Source organism: Leptonotus elevatus, chromosome 10 (assembly GCF_054856555.1).
Source record: "Leptonotus elevatus isolate MCC_2025b chromosome 10, RoL_Lele_1.0, whole genome shotgun sequence".
Classification (NCBI taxonomy): Eukaryota; Metazoa; Chordata; class Actinopteri; order Syngnathiformes; family Syngnathidae; genus Leptonotus; species Leptonotus elevatus.
Genome location: NC_141248.1, coordinates 7,463,516 through 7,486,540, shown reverse-complemented (window position 1 = coordinate 7,486,540; position 23,025 = coordinate 7,463,516). Strand labels below are relative to the sequence as shown.

The window sequence follows — 23,025 nt, the reverse complement described above, 5'->3', positions numbered from 1 at the left end:
TGGCGGTCAATTTGGTGAAGGGAAGCTCTCCGCTCATTGAATTACATTGGGCTTTGGGTCGATGTAATTAGATTTTCTGAGGATTCTTTTGATTTCAAAATGTGATTAAATGTCGTTTGTTTTCACCTTGTAAAGGGAGCATTGCATTGTGTTGCATCGCGGAAACAGAAATGCCCGGGTGTTAGGAATTGTCAATACTCGTAAGAGCTGAACGCAGAATATTATCCTGGCAAAGTCAGCTAAATTGCTAATCAACTGGTAATACATTTCTTACCATTAATTAGCCAATAGGTTGTGTGAGAACAACTGTTCAAACTCATTATATAACAAGGTTAGCTTTTCATAATTTTAGTTTGACTGGTATTTTATGTGTATTCATATCCTTTAAAAAAGGCTTGTTTTGTAATGTTAAAATATTACATAAATTTTCCTTAAAATTAATTTGATTCCCGCCCATCAGTAACAAGGTCGCCATGTTCAGAGAAATAGCTGAGATTAAAATTGTCTCCATCTAGTGGCCAGGAAGGGAATGGACAGACCCCACTCTACCTTACAATAAAACGTTTTACGTTTTGTTTATGGTAAATGTGGCTCAAGTATTTAACATACCAAATTTCAAAGCAGTAATGTGGACTTCTTAGTTTAAAAAACACGAACTAAATAAATCAAGTTTTAAGAGAACTCCTTGATTTAGCACTTAAGGTTTTTCTTTCTATTGGTTATATAAATTCGAACGTCATTGCTTTATTGAAATGCAAGTGCCACCAGTCTTGTAATTTATTGTACTGTACTTGCCAACACAATACAAATTGAAGGTAATTTTCACTTTAAAAAAATAATAGCCAATTTGTTTGTACATCCAATTTATCACTGTTGTATACTTTTGTCTCAATCCCAAAAGATGAAAAAAACATGCCAGAAACAAATACAATTGAACAAACCTTTATTTATGGACAGTTGTTCTATAGTCAAACAAGAGGTACACCATACACACGTTGAGTGGTTTGAATCAGTCCTATGTTTAAAAGGAAGGCGGTTTTACAGCAGAACAAAAAAAACAATTACAACTTCTTTATTGCTCTTTTAAAGGCAAATCCCACACATATCCTTCATCATTCGACTAAACTGTTAATAGTATTTACATGCGATATATACATTAGAAAAATCTGAGAGGACTTAAGTCAGCTTATTCTACATTCTCATAATGCTTGACAGTTGAACAACAGTCCGTTCTCAATAAAGGGGTTCGACACAATGACGTTTAGTCTGCGGGGAGACCGTGTACAGTACAGTTATCCCATCTAACACCCGTTTTTCCCCCTCAGTAAGACCTGAGCCACAACACACAGATCACAAGCATATAGAACAAAGGTCCAACTGAAATATTTCTTATAGACCATAATTATTAAATAAGTGATCTCCCACTTCACAAAGACATGATGGAAACGCAGATCTCCCGTTGGCCCTCAAATGAGTATTGAAGGTCAGAAAATCGAAATGGGTTTTTTGAAAATCAACAAAGCTCAGTAACAATTGTTTGTGCTCTGTAATGTACACGCTGAACTCAAAATCCTGTTTAATAGACCAGTGATCCAATAAACTAAAACCTATTATAGATTTTCTTTGTATTTTCAATAAATCTATGCATGACGAGATGTCTCACGCTGACGATCATACACACAAGCACACGTGAATATGAGGGAGCATAAACATCAGCAGAGCCTGAAAACCTTTGTGAATATTTGTACATTCTGCGTAAGTCTTATTACTTTGTTGAACTCAAGATGTACACATACAATTATTTTCGGCAGGAAAAGAAGTAAAATCGTCACGTGCGCTAGTTAGAAATAGAGGTCACCAAATGATGGCTCAGTTGTGAATTTTTTTGGTCCTCCGGTGAGTTGTTTTGTCTTCCAATATCCCGCCAGTTTCCAGTGTATTCTGCAGCGAATGATTCTGTGAGTCTACACCACGCCTTCGATCAAACTGGTGTCCAGGTGGACGATGAGCATTCTCAGGAAGGACATCTCTTTACGCGTGTTCTCAAAAATAATCCGCGGGTCGTCTGATTGGCACCGGAGGCAGTTGGGGGCCATCACCATGGCCAGGTTGTTGACATCCATCTTGGTGATAGCCACGTTAGATGGCTGAGCAAACACCTGGACATACACAGATAGAAGGGAGCAATTTAACAAAAAGTACACTTTTTGTGGGGACATTTTTGAAAAAATTGCTGTTTTAATGGTTTGTATATAAAGTTGTTTTTTTTCCATTTAGGGCAAACAATTAAACAAGTTCTTGTTATCATTCTATTTCTGAAAAAGCATCTGTAAGCAAGTAGTTCTGCATTTCTGCTATAAAACAGTGGGGCTAATTTACATAACTGTCTGCAGTCAAAGGGCAGCGAAGCTCCCCGAAAAGCGGGTTAACTGGTTCAACTGACATTGTGAACTTGGTACAGGTAAGACAACAGAAGTATTGACACACAATATCAATGTGTATATTGTTTACCTGAAGGAAGTGAATGAAGTAGAAGAGCACCAGCCTGTTGAGCTCAGGCAAAGACTGAACCACAGCAATGGCTGCAGTCGGGTCGTCGCAGTTGCTGACACACTGTTTATAGAAGTTCATGGGGATGAGCGGCTCCTCCAGCTCTCGATACCACAGCTTCACCAGAGAGGCTGATTGAGACACATTGGAATTAAGTACATTACGCACAAACAAAAATGCGTCATGTGAAGGAGATCCTTCCTCACCAGGAACATTTGGTTCCGACAGGTTCTCAGGGATCCTCCACTGGTCCACTTGCAGCTTCAATGCATTGACTTCATCGATGTCTCCGGGCACTCTGGAGTATCAAACAAAACCTATCAGTTACAGTAGGTGGCCACAAGAGGGACCCCTACACCCACTAGATCGCCATTGCCTCTTTTTTTTATTTTTATAGTTCTTTGGAAGAAAAACAACAGAAGAAACTAAATGTAAGCAAACAACATAGCAATGAGGAATTTTTCATACAGGGTTATTGTCTGATGTATTAATAGCAGCAACACTTTATGATTTTGGAGAAACCCTTGCACAAGTCAACATGCGTTTGCTCGAAAGCTCAAGTAATGATGTAAACACACATTATGGCGTATCATATTAAATAGTACAGTTCTCATGAGTAAGGCATGGCTACTTTGATATGAGGGGATAAAGAAGACCACACACACATTTGTTGATAGATAATAAATATACATTACAGCGCATACACAAAAACAAAACAAGATCCCCTTCCAATTTCCTGGACTCTCCCACTGCTCAAGTTGAGGCTCGTCATTGGCTGGTTTGTCGCGTCTTACCGAAAGATGCCCTCCGTCTGAGCTCCGCCCAGAGCCAGAACATACTGGGAAAGTTGAACTTGCACCCAGGGTAATTTCCTGTCTGGGAAAAGCTCGCTCTGCCGCTCCATGACTTCCTCCAAGGAGCTACCAAACAGGGAGGGGGTGATGATGGCCCGCCTACTGTGGTCCACCTCTTCCAAGGTGGGCTTACGTAGACCCTGGCAGGCAGCAAAGGAGAAGAATGGCAGATTTATGACCTGACTACATTAGGAACAATTATACCAATAATGGCTCTGTCTACAACTGCACCAAGTCTGTTTGTCTACCTGTGGCTGAGTGTACCTGTAATTACGTTGCTTTCTACAACTGAATCCAGGCTGGCTAAAATTTGATAGCCCTGAAGTGCAACATACATTTTCGAGTGACAAAATATAAAAGCAAGAATGCCCTGTGATTGCCTGGTGACCAGTCCAGGGTGTAGTCTGCCTTTTACTGGATGTCAGCTGCGATAGGCTTTAGCGGATTTACCTTTTTCCCTCCCGTGATGGCCACCTTTTGCAGCTTCCGATAGCAGAACTTGGCGTATGTGCTGACGGGCAGGCCTGTTATTTAAGAGAACATGTAAATGAGCATTGAAGTACAATGGCATCCATCCATATCCACCACATAATATTTGAGCCAAGAGCCCAAGTATAACCTAACACATTAACTCTTTGACTGCCAGACGTTTTCAGAAAAGGGATGCCGCCAGTGCCAGCCGATTTAAGCATTTTGACTGATCTTTCAAGGTCCACAGAAAATGTTCTGTTTGGACTATGGAAACACACGTACTACCAAATGAAAGATTGGACTTTCATCTTTCATCAGAAAAAAAAAGTTTGTTTCTACCTTATTCCGTTCTTTAGTAATCAACAATAGAAAATGGTTAGTTTGACCCAATTTCGCCTGTTTTGGACCAAAATATGGAGAAATCAAGCTTTTAGTGAAACGATATTATTTCATGCATTCTAGTGAATTTTACACTTCTTTTTGTCCATGAATGATGCCACAAACACCTAAATAGTGCTTTACTTCTATAAAACACTACCACCAAGAATGAAAAAGTGTTTTTTGATAGCAAAATACGTTTATTTACATTCAACAGTGTAACAATTTGACAACAATTTGGCAAACTATTTACAAATGTGTGCAACTGTGGTGCTATTTACAAATATGTGGATGTTTCAACGACAGTTTTTCTTTTTGTAACACTCTCCTGCGTGCAAAGAGACGCAACAGCATTTGCACAACAGATTGCCTCTTCGCGTGCGCCACTTTCTTGCAGGCCGTTTTTTTCCGGGGAATAGCAAGTATATACTGCAGTGTGTCATCAAGTCTAATATCAGGATCATGCTACGGTTTCGTTACGTCTCGCTTCCCCGTGTCCTTCAGTTGCTATACCGGGTGGTAGGAGATGTTCTGATCCATTTTATCCACTCCATTCATGGTGGCATCGTAGTCCAGAAACAGTGTCTTCTCCGTGATCAGACTGTACCCGCTCCTCCGATGAATATGCATTGGACTCGGGGTACTCTTCATTGTCCGATCGAATGTCCGCTTGTGCAGCTCCGCGTTTTCCGGCGTTAGCAGCGCTAGCCGGTGAGGCTTTATGACGAGAGAATAACGGCCGCGTCAACCTCGGGAGTGACCATCATCATCATCATCAATGTGCATTGGTCGATGCTTTTCGACTACTCTCCATCGTCCGATCGAATGTCCGCTTGTGCAGAAGTACCCGGCCGGCTATTGTGCGCGTTTTCCGGCCTTAGCAGCGCTAGCCGCGCTTAGCCGGTGAGGCTTACTACGTGATCGTAAACACGTCCAGGCTTCCAACTTTGGCGTCAAACTCGGAGTCGTCATCATCATCATCATCAATCTGCATTGGTCGATGCCAACTCTCCATCGCCCGATCGAATGTCCGCTTGTGCAGAAGTACCCGGCCGGCTATTGTGCGCGTTTTCCGGCCTTAGCAGCGCTAGCCGCGCTTAGCCGGTGAGGCTTACTACGTGATAGTAACAGGCCAAAGCTTCCAACTTTGGCGTAGAGCTCGGAGTCATCATCATCGTTGACATCAATGCGCTTTTTAGTATTGATTGATGCTTTCCGTCTTTGAAAAAAATGCTCAAGCGTGAGCTGCTTGTAACCGGTTGCTTGGTCAAGCCATTGTGGCTTGGATCAGCCATTGTCTCCTCAACACTCTAGCTCCGCCTCACGTCTTCTACTGACGCCCACGGTGGGCGGCCCATCCAACCTTGTGCAAAGAGAGTCATCGCTGCCCTCTAGGGGCCAAAACGAGTCTTTGACTAATCATATCTGCCTGATACTTTCAGCACAGCTGCCCAAGGCTTTCCTGCACCCGTTTTTGAAAAAAAAAAACAAAAAAACATAGGGGACGTCTTTTAACGTCCTCGGCGCCCTTCCCTAGGTTTATGCTAAACGTTTTATAACGTTTATGGCAGTCAAAGAGTTAAGTAAAACAAAAACAAAAAAACATTAACTTGTTCTCACAAGTCAGACGTTAATGTTCCCCAAACAGAGGCCTGGGGCGCTAACTGGAGACATGTTGAAGATGTGATTCGAGCATATGGGGATTAGAGGAGGCTGGCAGTAACTGTCAGGTTGAGAGAAGATTTACTGCTGTTAAACAAAAGCTTTCGAAGCAGGATCCGCCTACAAACCCAAAGTTCAGGTGATTCATCTGTATATACACGTGAAGGCCTACAGGGGGATGAATGGGAACACGCGCCTCACAACTACCTGTAAGGCGAGAATTGAATTCAGAACGTTTTTTTTGGGGGGGTGGACTACAGACTTTTAGACAGTCTGCCCTTGTTGCCAAACATAAAAACCTTGACATTCTTGGTTCAGGATGCAGCCATAGAAAGAGAAGCTATATATCATATCAGTTTACACTCATCTTTTTTCTATCCCAGAGTCCACAACAGACATCTGAACCACAGCCAGATGGACACACTTGCTGATGCGATGTTAGTAGCCAACATGTTCCAGCATGTTCCTTTAGTCAACCCCCCCCCCCCCCACCCCCACCCCCCACCACAGATTTATAGCAAACAGGTGACTCCCATGCTGCACTCCTGACAGCGGTGCTAATCTGACTCATCTGTTCGACAGTAATTACGTCTAGTTTGGGTGACCTTGGAGAGGAGAATCATTCATACGGAAAACTCAAAACATGCAAGGACCTGTGTTGCCGTGATAAAGAAGTTGAAACCGGCTGGTGTTCTAAATGTAAGCTCAACTGCATGAAAACGGTAACGAGGCAACCAAAGTCTACAGAGATAGTGTGAAGTCATTAGGATTTGTATTGCATTTACTGTACCGGGCAAGCCTGTTGACATATAAACTTGAGCTAAAATTAACTAAAATACGAAACCTCTGAAGAGTGTGGACAAGGTGGCTTTGGTTTCGTCTGGCAGTTGTTTACGAGACTGTGTATGATTGCCAAGTGAAAACAATATGGCCCCCTGTTCATACATTCCCGGGCAAAAATGTTTTCCGCAACTTCTCTATCAATAGAGCACATTATACCATTTTTAATGTGCTGATATTTCTGGTCAGCGGTCCAGTCATAGAAGGCATCCTCTGAATAAGTGTTTTTGAGTATCTTCATGAATTGTGAGTGAGGATAGAGCGCTGTGTGTGAGTCACTCCAGTATAATGTGAGAAGCTACTGCTGTGATGTCTGCAGAGATGATGACTGTGGTCCTATGGTGACATCATCGTCACAGCTGCTGGTGTGGGTTCCTCTAATGGGGGCCACGTGCTGATGAGGCGGCCAAGACCACTGATATGATTCACAGAACAGGCCACTGAGAGCAAACAGATTCTTCTGAAATGTTCATCCTTGCTTCTTTTTTTTTTTTTTTCATCCAAATGAATGTTCTGTGAAAGTCATTTATCAAGTATGCTCATACAGTACACGATCATGGCCTCATCCGACAGACCGCGTCCAGCACAATTTTCCATCCTATTCAAATACAGCACTCTGGTGGAAGCATTAGAACTCGCATTTATTACAAAACAGTCGATGATAGTAAAAAAACAACTATGGGACTCATATTGATAAACAGGGAAATGGCTGTTTATCAGAAAAACACTTTGTAGTAAATGAAATTAAAATTACCTTCTTCCTCATCAGTGTTTTGTTTTCGCTTTTTCCTTGATTTTGAATTCTTCTTTAATTTTAGTTCCTGCTGTTCCAAGATGAACTCAGTCACTAAAAACAAAACAAAAAAACAAAAAAAAACATAAGATCATGAGGCTTCACATTTATGATAGGTAAAATACATCTTTGACCTTAAATGAGAAGTCAACCCCCCAATTTTTTTTGACAATAATATGTTCTAGGCAGGCCTACTAGTCTAAATACAGTATTCTGGTTAATATTGCGTTAGTGGAATATAAATTAAGCAGCAAAATCCAGCCGTTTCTATCCATCTCAAGGGGGCGGGCATTTTTCCACTTGCTGTCGACTGAAGATGACATCACAGTTGCTCAGGTAACAACCAATCACAGTGCCGCTTCAGAAAACGGGTGAGCTCTGATTGGTTGTTGCCTGAGCCCTGAGCAACTGTGATGTCATCTTCAGTCGATGGCAAGTGGAAAAATGGCTGCCCTGAGATGGATAAAAACGGCTGGATTTTGCTTCATAACTTGCATTCCACAAATTGAATATTACTCAGAATGTCATGTTTAGACTAGTGAGGTCACATATAACATATTATTCTCAAGAAATGTTTAATGTTGACTTCCACTTTAAAAAAAGGCAGAACAAATTATATAAATTGAAAACAAAGTGACTTAGAAGGCATAAAAAAAGGTAACGCACCCTGCTCCTCAGTCTGAGACTCACATTTCTTGTCGCTGGTTGGCTCTGTGTGTCTCTGGATGTAGCCCTCCAGGTAACAGCGGAACTTAGGCGATGGGGAAAAGAAGGCCAAGCTGACAGCCATCAGTTCCCAACCTGCCGCCAAGCTTCTGGGGCTCGCATTTCCTGTGGTCTGCCTCACCAGCTGCACGTACAGCTCGTCCCGCAGGCCTTGCACGTCCCAGCACTTGGTGACAATGAGTAGGGCGCAGTGACGGCGGTCCAGACGTGAGGGCCTGTCTCCCATGTAGGCCTGCACCAGCTTGAACATCTCGCAAGCCTCCTTCCTGACAGCCCGGTTGCTTGTGACCAGCATGGGCTTTTTGATGGAGCCTCGGTTCCAGGACAGCATGTTGGCGATGGAGACACGGCGCCGGAACAGGCCTTGTGTGTGCATGTTGAGGTGTTTGCTGGCCCAGTCCTCCATGCCTACGTCTGGAGGTGGTGGCTGTCGCAAGGTGGCGTAGGAGAACTGGTAGGAAGAATCTGCAGCTTTTGCTCCTTCAGATCCTTCTCTGTTGTCATGATTGGCAGGTCGGTGCGGGCCAAGGGATGCGCTGCGTCCATCCACCATGTCCTTCTTTCTGCTTTCCAGCTGAGGCTGTAGTTCAAGGGTGCTCACCTGCAGGAGAACAAGAGATGTACATGAGCCGTCATAGTTATATGGAAAGTAAAATTGAGTATAGCAGGAGAACAGTTTGTGTGTGCGTGGGAGGCTACCAAGTCACTATGGCATACAAACAACTATTTCCAGGCTAACGTGCTCTGAAATTATCCCACGGACCATTCCAAAAATCATGCATGCTCTCAGCAGCAGGTGTCTTGACAAAAGTGCTTGTAAATCCCTCAACTGCTCTCACTCTAATGGGCACATGATCCTGCAAAAACCAAAACTACAATCAAGACCTCCTTGTGATCCCTGCGGCGAGGTTTAAGACATACTTTAAGAACTGCCCAAAATGGAGAAAGCAGTGATCCAGACAAATTTGAAAACAGCCAAGAACAACATTAAAAGTGAGCCAGAATCAAACTTCTAATTTACTGTAATATGATGACCAGTCTTTTCAATTTGTTTTCCAATGTAATGTGGAGCAGCGAGCAACATGCCAAATTTCTTCAACTGTTTTTGGACTGGAACACTTTTGAAGGTAGGACCTTTACATTCCTATTGTTTAAACTGGGAAAGGAACAAAAGCTGTAGAACTTTTACATTACTCTTTGGAAAAAGTCATAGCTAATAAATCAATATATATATATAAACAAATCCGTTTGGTGGAAATGGCATTATGTTTTCAGTGAACAAGGTCAGTCAAAGGTCTTATAGGAAAAACAGAGTGGAAAAATATGGCATTCATCAATCTTGTAACTAGTGAGCCATAACACTACAGTTATTGGGGGTGTGAGCGATTGGCCAGCAGGTCTGAAAAATATTCCAGAACAGACTTAGTAAGGCCTGGTGCTCTTTGGCCAATATAGCTCAATACTAGCATTTTTACATTCTACTTTTTTCCCTGCCAAGCCTGGACCATATGGACCACAGCGTCTCTCCTTCCTGAAGAAGTGAGGCTACGTCCTGAAACTACGCTTTGGCATGGACCCCAAATGCCCAAGCACAGAGCTGGCATATGAGTACAAAGTACCTACAGAGCAGGACAGATGGAGGATGGCAGGTAATGCTGGCGCCCCAGCCATTTTGGTCTGTAGAGGACACCCTGCCAATCAGGGGGATATTTGGTAATGGGGATTAGAACCTTAAGTCACTTTCACACTGGCATCCCAAGAAATGAGTGCTTCGTAGATGTAACAGTAGGAATTCCTTTGCCTGTAGACAGAAAATTCCCAGGTCGACTTGAACCTTCCCATCTCATGTCTAAGCCACGCAGGATAGCGAACAGGTAAAAAGGTGGGGAAATTATTGGGTGTGCAAATGTGCAGTGACAGACTTGAACTGAAATTCCAGTGCACACATATGTTTAATGCAGATGTATTTATTTTCGTGTTCTGTCTATTGTTTGACACACAGCTTATGTGGGGCTTACCTGGGAGGGTGGTCCTGGAGTCTCAGGTGAAGACAGGCTGGTCTGGCTAGTAATGCTCATCTCCAAGGTATCAACTTTTTCATATGTCCTTTTTTGTCTCCCTGGTATCTCTAGAGCAGTCACAGCAGCATTACCCGACTTATTCAGTGAGTGGGAAGTGATGTCCTCCCGAGATGAGCACCTGCCGGCTGACACCCCCCCTCCTCCTCCATACCACCTTAGTGAGTCTACGGGGGAGCGCGTCCTTGATACTAGCCCCCTCTCGCCTATTTCCTCTTCCAGCCCCACTCTCACCTCCCTCATGGTGTTGGAGCGACTTACTACTTCCCTCATCTCGGCCATCAGTCTCTCATTAAGGGCACACAGCTCTCCATTGCTACCTACTGACCCAGGCCTGCCTCCTGCACCTCCACCGGCTCCCATCCTTCTCCTAGTCTTTCTTCTCAAACTCGGAGAGGGCCCAGTGGAGTAACCAGAGTCTTGATAGTTTGTCGTTGCCTGAGGTGTTGAGGAGGTAAAATCCTGTGAAGCGTGGCTGCTCTGCCTACTGTGCCGTGCCTCCATGGCACGCTGAACTGTGGCCTCCAGGACTCGCCAATTCTGTTTCTTATCCAGTGTACTTGGGCCTTGGGTCCCTGCTTCTCGGTCCCGCAACTGGCCTCGAACTTGGGGCAAAGAGTGAGCCTGCGACTGAGGTTGGGTTGGGACAAGGTCCTGCCGGGATGTTGGTGAGGGGGTGCGTGTGGTTCCAGGAGAGCCAGATAGGATCTGCTTGGGGTCTACATTGATCATATGTTTGATGCACTCCAGACCAGCTGGGCTATAGTCAGAGGCAGAAGGATTTCTCCTGTGCCTGGAACCTGGAAGAGATGGACCGGCATGCTGGACTAGTCTTGGTTTTTGGAGACTATGGGAGGGAGTCAGGCGAGACAATTGTTGCCCATTGAAAAGGTGTGCTCCTTCTACCTCCATGTCTATTGGGGGTTCATCATATATGGGACAGTCTGTAACCGGCTCATCATAGATTGGGGCACTGCAAGCATACTGGGGTGAAACTGGGCATGGTGTGCTGGTCTGCGACCTCTGCAGGTGTGGACTGGGTTGACCACTGTCTGACGTCACTAAACAAAAGCTGCCATTACTGGCTTTTCTCAGATGATGGGCCTGACGTGGGTCAGGTGCTGTTTTACCTGACGGGGCAGTTTTATATCCCTGGCTGGGGCCTAAGCATCCTCCTTGGGCCTTAATGTTGGATGGCTGCTGTGTGAAAGTGTTGGCTTTGTTGAGTGCACTCTGCTGGATGACTTGCTGTTGTGAAGCTGGACTCGGCTGGCTCCGACTCATGCTGTTCACTTTTACCAACAATGCTGCCTTAGAACCAGGAGTAGGCTGCCATCTTTGAGCTGCATCCCTGAGGGAGACATGTGCCAAAAAACATGTAAATGATAATGACCAAAGAATTACATTAATTTTTGTGAACATTATTGTCATTATGCACTAAGTAAATGGTACTTCATTTATATAGCGCTTTTCTACCTTACAAGGCACTCAAAGTGCTTTACATTCGACTACTCATTCACCTACTGATGACACAGCATCAGGAGCAACTGGGGGTTCAGTAATGATGTTGATGTTGCCTTGTTCTTATTAAATAGGAAATCAAAAATGACAAATAACAATAAGCAAGATGGCAAATTATAAAATTGGTTCACATGAAATAATTTAATGGTGCAAAACAAGATCCCAGGACAAATGAATGTTCACGTTTGTCTATTGTTCATATAAATGACTGTAGTAGAACAAAACCAAATTAGCATTTGGAAAGTAAAGGCCTTTAGAGAAGTTAGAATTGCCGTAGCTCTCAGCTGAAAAGACCTTTGGTTAGGTCCAAAGGTTAATTCTTCTCCTTTTGGTTGAGCGGCTGTCGGCTGAGCTACTGCCAAGCAATCTGCCATGAATCTGGTCAACTACTCTGGTCTGCTGTCTTTGTGCGTCTGTAGCATCATAATCTTACCCTGGATTTAGGATTCGTTCAACACACTTGCCCTCTTAAGCAAACTTCTCAACTCAGTTTAAATGGGGAGATGAAGGTGGTTAGGTGAGAGGAATAAACATGATGCAGCATACATGCAAAAGCATACATGAGGCCATAAGTGGAACACACACTTACCTTAATACCCTGAACTCAACACTGACCTGATTAATTAGACCAAAGTTGATCACCTCCTGTCGTGTTAATCCAAACGTAAATACAGTTACAGAATCATGGCAAACTCAGACTCAAAGGCTTCTCTTTTTCCAAGAGCACTAGGAATCAGTTGAGAACTGGGTCGTAACGGCAGGAAGAGGAGGGAATAAAGGCGAAGTGACCCGCCTACCCCCCCGCTCCTTCCCACATCTCTGGAACAATGCTGAAACAATTCCCCTGAGGTCCAAAGTCCAACGGCAAACTTCCGTTAAGTCCTCATAGCTAAAACTAACCTTCTCTCACTCTCTTCCTCTTGGCCCGCTGCTTGAGTCACACCACTTCAGCAGTGTGATTGGCTCTGGTCTTCAAACGGTCGCACAGACCCACCATTTAAATTATGTCTATAAACAGCTGGGTCCACGCCACCTGGCACCTCGCCAAAACAACCACGGCTGCTGGGACACCACCCAGCCCTATCTTCACAGACACCAACCAAGACAGTTTACCGCCTAATACACTACAGGAAACAGACATGCGTGAAAACAAGAAGATCTAATGGGATTCAATCCAAAGCACCACTGTTTGTTACAAGTAAGTGTGACATTGTATGGTAACGTAGGGGTTAAGGGGGGCTGTTAAGTGACAGCTGTGACCTTGAGAAGCCACTGTTTGCACTCTTTGAAGAATGCTATGTTTTGTCACTGTGGTCATGTCGAGTTGTTTGAGGTGAGACAAACATGACAGAATTATTCCCACCTTAACAGTTAACACATAGCTGACGACTTTGCATGCGTTTGGCCTGAGTAACTCATCCAAGAAACATCAAAGTTCTTCTGATGGACCAAAAAGAGAACAGACATCACACGAGACCCCCAATAAGAAAATCCAAATCAGGCCTCAAACAAATCAACCTCTGGGGTTCATGCAAAGGCACACATGACTCTCCCTTCTGTATTCTTGGTAGGCGGATTCGATTCTTTACATGACCATAACAGCCACTTCCTGCAGGAGTAGAATCATTGGTAGAAGGGAAGAGGGGTCTTCCTTTTAAGGTGCATAAACCGCAGACACTGCAAGAGAGAATCTCACAGCTTCATGATTCCATTTGCTTCACGAATGATTCAGAGGACAACAATTAATCTTGATACATTTTTTTACATGCTACTTTTAAAAAGAGACCTTGCATTTATATGAAGGAAATATGAAAAATATCTACGGCACACAATCCATCTCTACTGTATATTATCTATGATTAACTGGAATTTACATTGCAATTGAAAATGACAAATCATTAACATTTTCACCTCACCTTGCTTTCCACAAAAAAACCACACCGCCTTCAAAGAACGTATCAGCGGATGAACAAAACTTGCATGAAAGAAAAAAGTGATTGGTGGGCCAGAGCGCATGACATTTTGCACGATACTTGTCATGCAAGAAGATTGCTAAAAGCAAATGTTAAAAACAGTCAACGGCAATTGCAGACAACAGGAATCCTAACAAGTAACGCTGTTGACGTCAATTGCCGTCACTACGTTTTAGCATTGTAACGGGCAAAGGGAAGTCTTTGACAGCTGTGGTTTGATCATTAAGCTAAAAAATAAACACTATGGCCAGCAGATTTCAACATTGTATCTCTTTTGGATGAGATCACCATGAATCAAACCAATTCAGACCAATGAAAAACATGGGACAAACATCGTAGGAAATACGTTTCAAGCACGCCATGGTTAATCAAAATGTTTGTCATGTTAAAGGTGCATTGGGGAGTTTAAATTTTCTCGCCAGAAATCGCCAGTTTAAAGGCTGTGGACAAACATTTCACCTGTAAATATGATTGAAATGGAAAGATGAAAGAAAAAGATGATTATTTTTTTAAGATGAAAGAAAAAGAGGGTACATACCATCCACTTGTTATACATAGTACCCAGGCCCTATTTTAAAAGCCAACGGGCTCTTATTTTAAAAGGCAGCAACTTTTTTATTTATTTTCAGTTATTTATTGTTGTTAAAAATAAACATTTTAAAAGAATGCTGATGTGATTTTTTTGTCTATAAGAATAACCGTAAAACCGCATTTTTTTTCTCTGACTATACGTGCACCAAACTCTGAAACCGTTGCACCCCTACACAAGAGGTTTCTTTTTTTGTTTAAATGGAAGACATTAAAAGTTAATTACAGTACTTGATTAAGTTGTGTATCCATATTGTGTTTCTGCTAAACCTAGACCAAACCTTCTCAAAGTCACGACTCCTGTCTTAATCTAGACCATCCAGAAAAGTTTACAGACAAAATGAAGCTTAATGTAAGTTTTCTTAAGTTTTTCTGATTGACATTGTTGCCATGAATGTCTTATGGCATTTTGAGTTTTAAAAGAAAATGTCATTTTTACAGCATCATTTGCTGACTTATTCTGATGTGCATAAAACTCTTGCCAACGTAAAGCAGCATAGGCTAACAAAACAACATAAACAATCTGTGAGTCAGCAGCACCATTGTCAGCAAATTATATTGGACGTGCTTTGAAAAGATGTTGTGCATACAGAAACAAAAATGACAATGGTAGCTGCTGAAAAGCAACCTAATTGCGTTCTGTGATGAGATCAATGAGTCAGTAAAATAGACTCAGAAATTGGCAAGCAAAAAAAAAAAGACAAAAAAAGGCTTTCTCTGCCCAATTGTTCCAGAACTTCGACACTGATGAGAATGTAATGTACACTTTGAGAACTGTTGTTGCTGTTGACCAATGGAAAACTTTGCTGTCATTTCATGTTCATCAATCTCACATGGTGGCCAATGAATAACTAACAGTAAATTTGCTTGGCATATTCTATCACAATCATGAAAATAGAGTAACCTGTGCTTTTACATAAATTTGGGGTCAGATAAATAAAATATGATTACAAAGCCCTAAAAAAAAAAAAAGAGACTTATGTGAGAAAATGCAACCAGCAGGAAATTGGAGACAAATGTGTGGGTGAGGGAGCCCAGAGACACAAGAGGACGGTAAGGGCATGTGTAAATGAGAAGGGGTGGGGATTAGTCGTGGGAGAGTGCAGCAAGGGAATGAGTGAGAAGGCTGGCATTCCACAGGGCTCTTTCAAGTGGCCTCTGTGGCTGTGTGGGGAGTCTCACACAATGCATGGCTGTGCCATCGTCACGGAGACGCCTCTGTAAATGACAACGACTAGAAGAGTGCAAGGAGGGGGAGGAGAGAACTGAAGCCGAACCTGAATCTTTGACATTCAGTTAGTCAAAAATGCTTTAGAAGGACACCAATCAAGCCTCGACTCAGTTCTAACATAATTTGATGCAAGCTGAAGAAAATGTTTTAATATTCTAGAGACGACATTTAGTTAAAAATATATAAATAAAATTGGTTTGGCACATTAGTAGTGTGTACATGACCCTTATTCAGACCTTACGTCAGCATGTGAGACCTTTATGCATCAGAGAAATATAGGATGAAATGAAGTTAGAGGCCCTTTGGAAAACCTGCATAGTAAGAAATCTGATTGGCTTCAGAGGCAGCAAATCAACTTAACGGTCAGCAAACTTCAATTAGTCTTAGCAGCTCTAGTGTCTAACACCCACACAGTCTCAGATAGTTATGTCTCTGCAATGCTGTGATCAGGTCGTATCACTGACCAACAAATAGTGACCAAGCCACAAGCAGTCTCGCTCCATTCTTTCCTACTTAGAGTATCTGTTGTTGGAAGGCTTTCCGCAGAGTCCCCTTAACACAGATAGGTTTATCAGTTTTGATTTGTGCTCAAAAGGTGCCCTTCCATCATTTATAATTCTATTTTTTTCTACTGTTTTATGCATAACATATCTCAAAATGAGGCTGTGACTGTGGGTTTTAAATAGACAGCCCTACACATTCACACTCAAATTGATCAGTCTCCTCAGGCGGCTGCCAAGTCATGCAGTATAACAATTTAGGTGGATTTAACCCAAAAACCTCATATGAGAACCATCAAGGCTTCGTTTGCACTGCTTAGTCCCCCTCAGAAGTGAGGTCATGCGGCCTCAGCATGGAGATGGAAAAAGTTTCCTCGATAGAACCAAGGCGTCGCCCTATTTTGGCCACCTCAACGTGCACTATCACTATAGGCACAATTGCAAAAAAAATTTTTTTTTTCAAAACTAAATACGTAAACAAAATAAAAGTAAAATACCTAGTGGGCATATAAATGTCACATGTTTCAAGGCAAGTCCAAATAATTAAATTCAATACAACAGCGTGCCTAAAGTAGGTCCCATTTAACCAGTTTCCACACAAACTGCAGTGTCTCCGTCTGAACACTTGGTGGGACACTGGGTCGCACCCACATAATGACGTACTTCATAGACAACCGAAGAAGAGAGCCGCTAAAGAGTTCTTTAGCGTCATGTGCTAACTTCGAATCAAAGATGTTAATAATGAATAAAGACAAATACAATTGCGGAGAATGCTGCCAGATGATCAATCTCAATACAGGCACAGACAGCGACCCCCACCCAATTAAAAACGATTTGCCGTGAACAGAATGCAACAAGCTAGATGCTACGCTAACCGCTACGAACTACCTGCCCGCCCAAACTACATTGACTACAATACAAATGCACCCCCCTGAAATGCACCCTGTTGCTTTTGGTGTGGACGTTTTTCAGCACGCAGACAGTATAAAGAACAACACATAAGGCACTTTTTTTCTTCTTCTACACAGTTCTCAGAATGGAGGGAGCGGATATAAGAATTTAAGACTTGGGTAAATTAAATTTTAGACCTGGGATGAAAATATGAGTATTAAAAAAAAAGAAAAAAGAAGACATTTAAGGCCTATAATTTACGTTTTTGAATTTTTGACTTTTTAAGACTTTTTTTAGACCCCGCAGGAACCCTGGTATAGGCCAAGCTTTTGCTACACTGGCCAATGGGATGAAGGGCATCTATGTGTGGAAAAGAAACTGGAAAATACAAATGGATTTTGATGAGGACAATGTAGTATTCAGGACCCTCTAAAAAATAAAATATTTAAGCAGATTTTTCTTAAAAACATCTCCTGACAACCATCTGTCGCACAACAGCTGAAGTGACACACCTCCAAGTGAGCCAAGATGTCTATCAGCTGTGCATGTCTTTGGCTCTGGCTGCCTGGGTGCCGGTGTGATGAGTGGCAAGCTGGGCCGGAAGCACACCCCAGGAGACCCACCTCTGGTATTTGAAAGTATCTGCATCTCTTTTTGAGATGATAGATCCTATTACATACAGCACACTGTTCAACATGCGAAAATAGTCTCAATAGCATGTAAACCAGAAATAGAAATGAGCTATAAATAAATAAAATAAGTGGCAGTCACATTGCCTGTCTTTTTTTCTTGTTGTTAAGCCATATAGAATAGTGTTTAAGATACATTGCCATGTAGTAGTTTTTTTGTTTTGTTTTTTGGTGGGCGGCAGGATCTCAAACTTTTAAAAGCAAGCCACAATAGAAACCATCCGATGAAGATGTAAAAACGAGACCAAAGCTCTAACAGGACAAACTGCTTAGGTTCAACTTAACTTAACTGAAATGTACAGTAATTTGTGATTATAGACACACTCACAACAAAATAATGTGGAAAAAGCTGAAAATGAGCTAACCACACCAGAAGCTAAGATAAAACAAGCACATGTATTTCCAGTGAACATAAAACTGCCGTGGTTATATCCTTTAGAGTCTCGTCAGATGAAAGGCACGAAAGAGTCCCTCTGTACACATAAACAAAATGTGACTCATTCAGAACTTTATCAAACATGTAAGACCCTTTGCTTCCTAAATGAGCCAACTGGCGATTACTTCTACATGACTCATTGCCAGACAAGCACATGGGGAGTACCGGTAGCTAGTTTTGTTTTGGATTTTTACACATTTTCTTACTCATACTCCTTGAAAAATCCCTCTGAACTCAATGTGGCACAAGTATGATAAAATAAACCTGAGTTATCATGGAGAGGTGTTCACGATTGCCTGATTCTAATGAGAGGCCAAAATACAAGTCATTTTTCAAATATTTCAGTTTTTTACCATGCCGTGTCTTCCTTGCGAAAGAGAAAGCTTTTCGTTGACCCTGAGATTTGAACCGGTGGGTTTTGAGTGTAAGCCTTTGTTCTTAGCGGTTCATTATACACCCATGACTTGCCCATAAGACTAAAGAGAACATGACCCATAGGTGAACCACGTAGGGCCGTCTTAAACCAAACTGCCATGAACCAGCTCGTGCAGCTCTCCAGAAGCTTGAAGGTCTGTGGAGGGAACACACACACACACACTTGTCCCACTAACTATATGTCGTGAATACCCATATATGTTTTCCTTTCTTTCAAAACAATAAACAGACACATACAAATTGAAATGAGGGTGAAATTCAATGCAGCTATTTTGAGCTAGGTTGTGAGTAACACTTCATAATTCTACATCGTGGGAAGCAATCACTTTGCGCGTTTCCTGCACCAGTAACCACATGTGACAGACATGTTTACCTGTGTAAACTACAGCATGTTGCTGATGAGCTCCAAAGGCTAAAAGTGCCCCACAATTCCAAGGACATGTGATAAAAACTTAGCCGATGAGCAACAGATCAGGTCCTCTAGCTAAGGAAAGATACCAAACATAAACGACTTAAAATAACACACTGGCGTGCTGTTTGGAAACATTTGAAACGGTCTTATCTATTATAAGCAGATGTTAATATCCAAAAACAAAAGGAAACTGGTAGTGGAACAACCAGCATGTCAAAGCTCCACAGAGAACGGCTTTGTTTTCAAAAACTGCAATCTCGACTGAGATCTCAGCAGTAAAGATATGTAAACAGAAAGAGTAATTTAATACAGAAGATACATTCAAAATAGACTATGATAATGTCTACATCAGAGGCTATATACGATAAAACATGGGATTATGTGAAATCTTAAACCATTGTGACAATTACAGCTTTATATTCATCTCATTTTATCTTTCTCCCTCACTCATTCATCCATCCATGTCACTATCAATAAGGGGTAGCCCTGACTGAAAACAAGCATGTCTCAATGTTATTTTTCATCTATTTAGAGTTGTCATATTTCATCTTCTCTGTGAATTTTGACATGGCTTCTAATTACTTACCAAGATATGTTGACTGGTGAGCATGTGAGGGGACCATATGGCAAAAATACAGTATTAAGACCCGGTGGGCAAAACAACTGACCATTGTTTTAGGAATCAACATAAATGGTTCTGGGAACGCTTGAGTCACCAGGGCAGAGTGGGACCCAGTGGGTAGTTTGAACTCGTCATACTGCAAGATATACAGCAAAGTCTGCAGTAGTTTCATTCTGAAGGCATGACTAAGCAATTAGTTCCTCCTGTAAACCTATGTAATCCTAAATGATAAGGCCACGCAAATGAAGAGTGTGAAAGAGCCAACCTCACCATGGCCTTTGAAAATTTAGCAGGGCTGCCTTGTTTGTATGCAGCTGGAATGTAGCGTCTCGGCTTGTTATTAATCACAGGCAACGAATGCTCTCTCACTTGCCTCTCATGTAACCGCACAGACTCTCATACTTAAGAGGCCTTGCAGTCTTTGATGGCCTGGAGCCGAGATTTGTTTTAGGAAAATAAAATAGCAGTGGAGCAGAGCAGCTCAGCGTGCCGGTCAGCACACAGAAGGACACTTTTAAGATAGTTGCCGTGGCCGTTTGCCAGACGAAACAGAAGTGGCATGTGTGGAATCTAAAGGGAGGAGATGGTGGTTTAGATGAGGCCACAACGTGAAGCATATGATGGGATCTTTGAATGAATTACTGTTAGGGTCCGTTCTGCATCAGGGAACCTACGATAGAGGGGCGATCTATCCTGCGCTCTGCAATATGTACAGTAAAACTGAGCATTCTCAGCATTTGGCAACCATTTGTTGAAGAGTTGAATTTGGTTCAAAGGCCATAGAAAAGAACGCACGGAACATATGGAACTGCCAGATAATTGAAGGAAAATGGAAGCACAGTTTGAGATTGACCCAGCTGGTCAAATGTCAAAATAATGCTTTGAGTTCTCATTTCAGAAACATTTGAGAGCAATTATGACGCACTATGCCAAATTCTACGATCACAATTTCTCCCTGGTAACTCGATCCATGAACGATAAACCACAATTCTCACTCCACTTACTGTACAGACACTGCAGCATTATCTGGGCTTACCTCTGTGGTTCTTTGTTTTCACCGCTGCATCCATCTGCCTGTGATCTGACCTCCACTGCTGGGTCCAGCTCTGGGTTGGAAGCCGCTTCAATTGTCTCTGGACTGTCTACATCTTTCTCAGGCAGAGAAGCGCACAGGCCCTGGCTCCCCACACTGCTGATACTCCCAGTGGTCCCATGCTGGTGCCTCTCCACAACCACTCCCGTCCGCTTGGCCTCGCTGCAGCGCTTCATCGCCTGAAGCTGGGAGAGGGGCACTATATCTGCTCCTTGTGGCCGATGCCAGACTGTGCGGCGCCCCGTAGAGTTGTAGTAGTAGAAGCGACCACTTTGGGGGTCAAAGAGCTCCCACCACTGGTTACCATCTGCCTGGCGAACGGGAGCGCCCAGAGGAGGATCCCAGCCGCATTCACCAGTGGTCAAGTTCACATACATGCGTTCACGGGAGCGTGGCTCCAGGATCTCCACCCAATCAGAGCTGGATGAAAACAAACATGATAGAAAAAAAATAGATATTCATCAGGGAAAATTGTAAACTTACAACAGCCATTATTCCTAACCGTCAATTGATCAATACCATCGTTGTCCTTTTATGTTAAAATTCTTAGTGAGGGATCCAGATTTTTTTAAACACAAGCATAAGGTGCATGCTTCAAGTGATGTCGTTTATTTGGAAGGTACTAGGCAACAGTGCAGTGATGGTGTTTGTGTGTTTGTTCTGAATAAGGTGACAGGTGGACACACACCAGTGAGCCACCAGGCATAGAGTCAGCAGGGCACAAAGACAAACATACACATGGCCGAGTGCCACTAACACAAAAACCACTGCGCTTAGCTACAATCACAGAGTAACAACGGCCAACTCAGCAGAATACATGTACACAACAAAAATGAGACAGTAGCGAGGCCCAAAAGTTAAAATACTGAAAATAGAGAAGGGGACAAACCAGTTTTAGAAAAGTACAAACGGGGACAGATATACTGTGTGGCACTTATGGCATATCAACTCTGATATCTGTAAGAAAAATTGTCGATACCTACATAAAAGAATGTTTTTTTTCTAACTATATTATTTCATGTACAGTATCTGCCGTGCTGCTTTGTTGTTATGACTTCTTTTGATCTAGTGGCATAACCTCGACTGGGCTCAAACGTGGTCATAGTGCTGAAAAGGACTCACTTACCCAGTGTGTAATTGTATGGTAGATGTCGGTGTTATCAACACTGGGATGTCGGGCTGTCACTAACTAACCTTTTTAGAATTTATTATCTTATCTATTTATTATTACATCCATTACTCGAGTAATCCAGGTGTCTCCATCTTTTTTCTCTCTCTACATTCCTCACTTGCAGCCTTGTTCCTGACCGAGTGCATGCGTCTGCAACAAATGTCCTTGAGGTAAACAAGGACAGTGGCCAAACATGGTTCTGGGCGGTGCAAATTGAATAATTATAGTTTTGAGGCATACATTTTTGTGTGGACCAATTTTAGCGGCCGAATTAGCCAGTGTGGGAACAACTGCTGTTCTATATTTTAACTGGAAAACCTGGAGTTACTTTGCTGTACTTGTTAATCAAGTAAACAAATTACAATACATAATTTCTGTTGCCAAGTAACATAGGACCACCATAGAGAGGATGTAGGCGTGTCCCTCACAATATCCACCCATGTGTCTGTGTTCTCTCCACTGGGGAGGCCATCTGGTCCAATCCCACACACCAAGAAAGCAGCCTTGACTTTATGTGGCTCAACGTGAAAGGTGTTTTTATGCTGTCTTTTAACCCTGGAATTTGGAAAAATGGTGTCCACAAATTTCTAAGATGTGTTATTTTTTTCCAAGCATTTCTGAATTTGGATGTGACAACCGAAATATATATATATATATTATTTGAAATTATTCATACCCCTGGGGTATGAATAGTTAATAATCTAAAAATAATAATAATCTCTGAAAAACTCGCAAAATAGCGAGGTACAACCCATGATAAACCCAGTAATGTATGAATTTTTGACCCAAATACAAATCCCAGATATAGTGAATCCGAAATAAGTGAACCTCGGGGTAGCGAGGCACCACTGTACTTGCACATGCGAAGTCTAAACACATAACATGCATGTTTTCAATGAGAACCACTTTTAATGTTCATACGAGATCAGTTTAACGCGATGCGGTCGTTTATCAAAAGCGAAAATTTTTTTTTACCCTTTCCAAATGTTTACTTTTCAAAATAGTGTTGTCATCAGGGTTATTATAGTTTTCAAATGTTTCATTTTATCAAATTTTTATTTCGTTTTGAGTTTTGTTTTTTAAATTTAGTTTGTTTTAATTAGTTTTCAGG

At 42.3% G+C, this 23,025-nt stretch overlaps 1 protein-coding gene across 3 annotated transcripts in view; it reads right to left on the bottom strand.

Moving 5' to 3' along the window:
• Positions 1 to 926: 926 nt before the first annotated feature.
• arhgap46a (Rho GTPase activating protein 46a) overlaps positions 927 to 23,025 on the bottom strand; it is a 33,137-nt gene continuing 11,038 nt past the window's right edge. The window contains exons 2-10 of one of the 3 annotated variants that reach the window (XM_086087523.1): positions 20,687 to 21,163; positions 10,293 to 11,703; positions 8,215 to 8,875; positions 7,510 to 7,602; positions 3,855 to 3,928; positions 3,345 to 3,544; positions 2,757 to 2,848; positions 2,512 to 2,681; positions 927 to 2,159 (exon numbers count right to left, since the gene is read on the bottom strand). In XM_086087523.1, the coding sequence (XP_085943649.1) occupies positions 1,965 to 2,159; positions 2,512 to 2,681; positions 2,757 to 2,848; positions 3,345 to 3,544; positions 3,855 to 3,928; positions 7,510 to 7,602; positions 8,215 to 8,875; positions 10,293 to 11,703; positions 20,687 to 21,163 (3,373 nt within the window). In that variant the 3' untranslated portion in view covers positions 927 to 1,964. Of the gene's footprint in view, positions 2,160 to 2,511; positions 2,682 to 2,756; positions 2,849 to 3,344; positions 3,545 to 3,854; positions 3,929 to 7,509; positions 7,603 to 8,214; positions 8,876 to 10,292; positions 11,704 to 12,462; positions 12,615 to 20,686; positions 21,164 to 23,025 lie in introns of those variants that run through there. The other 2 variants (XM_086087524.1, XM_086087526.1) reach the window with 2 other exon arrangements.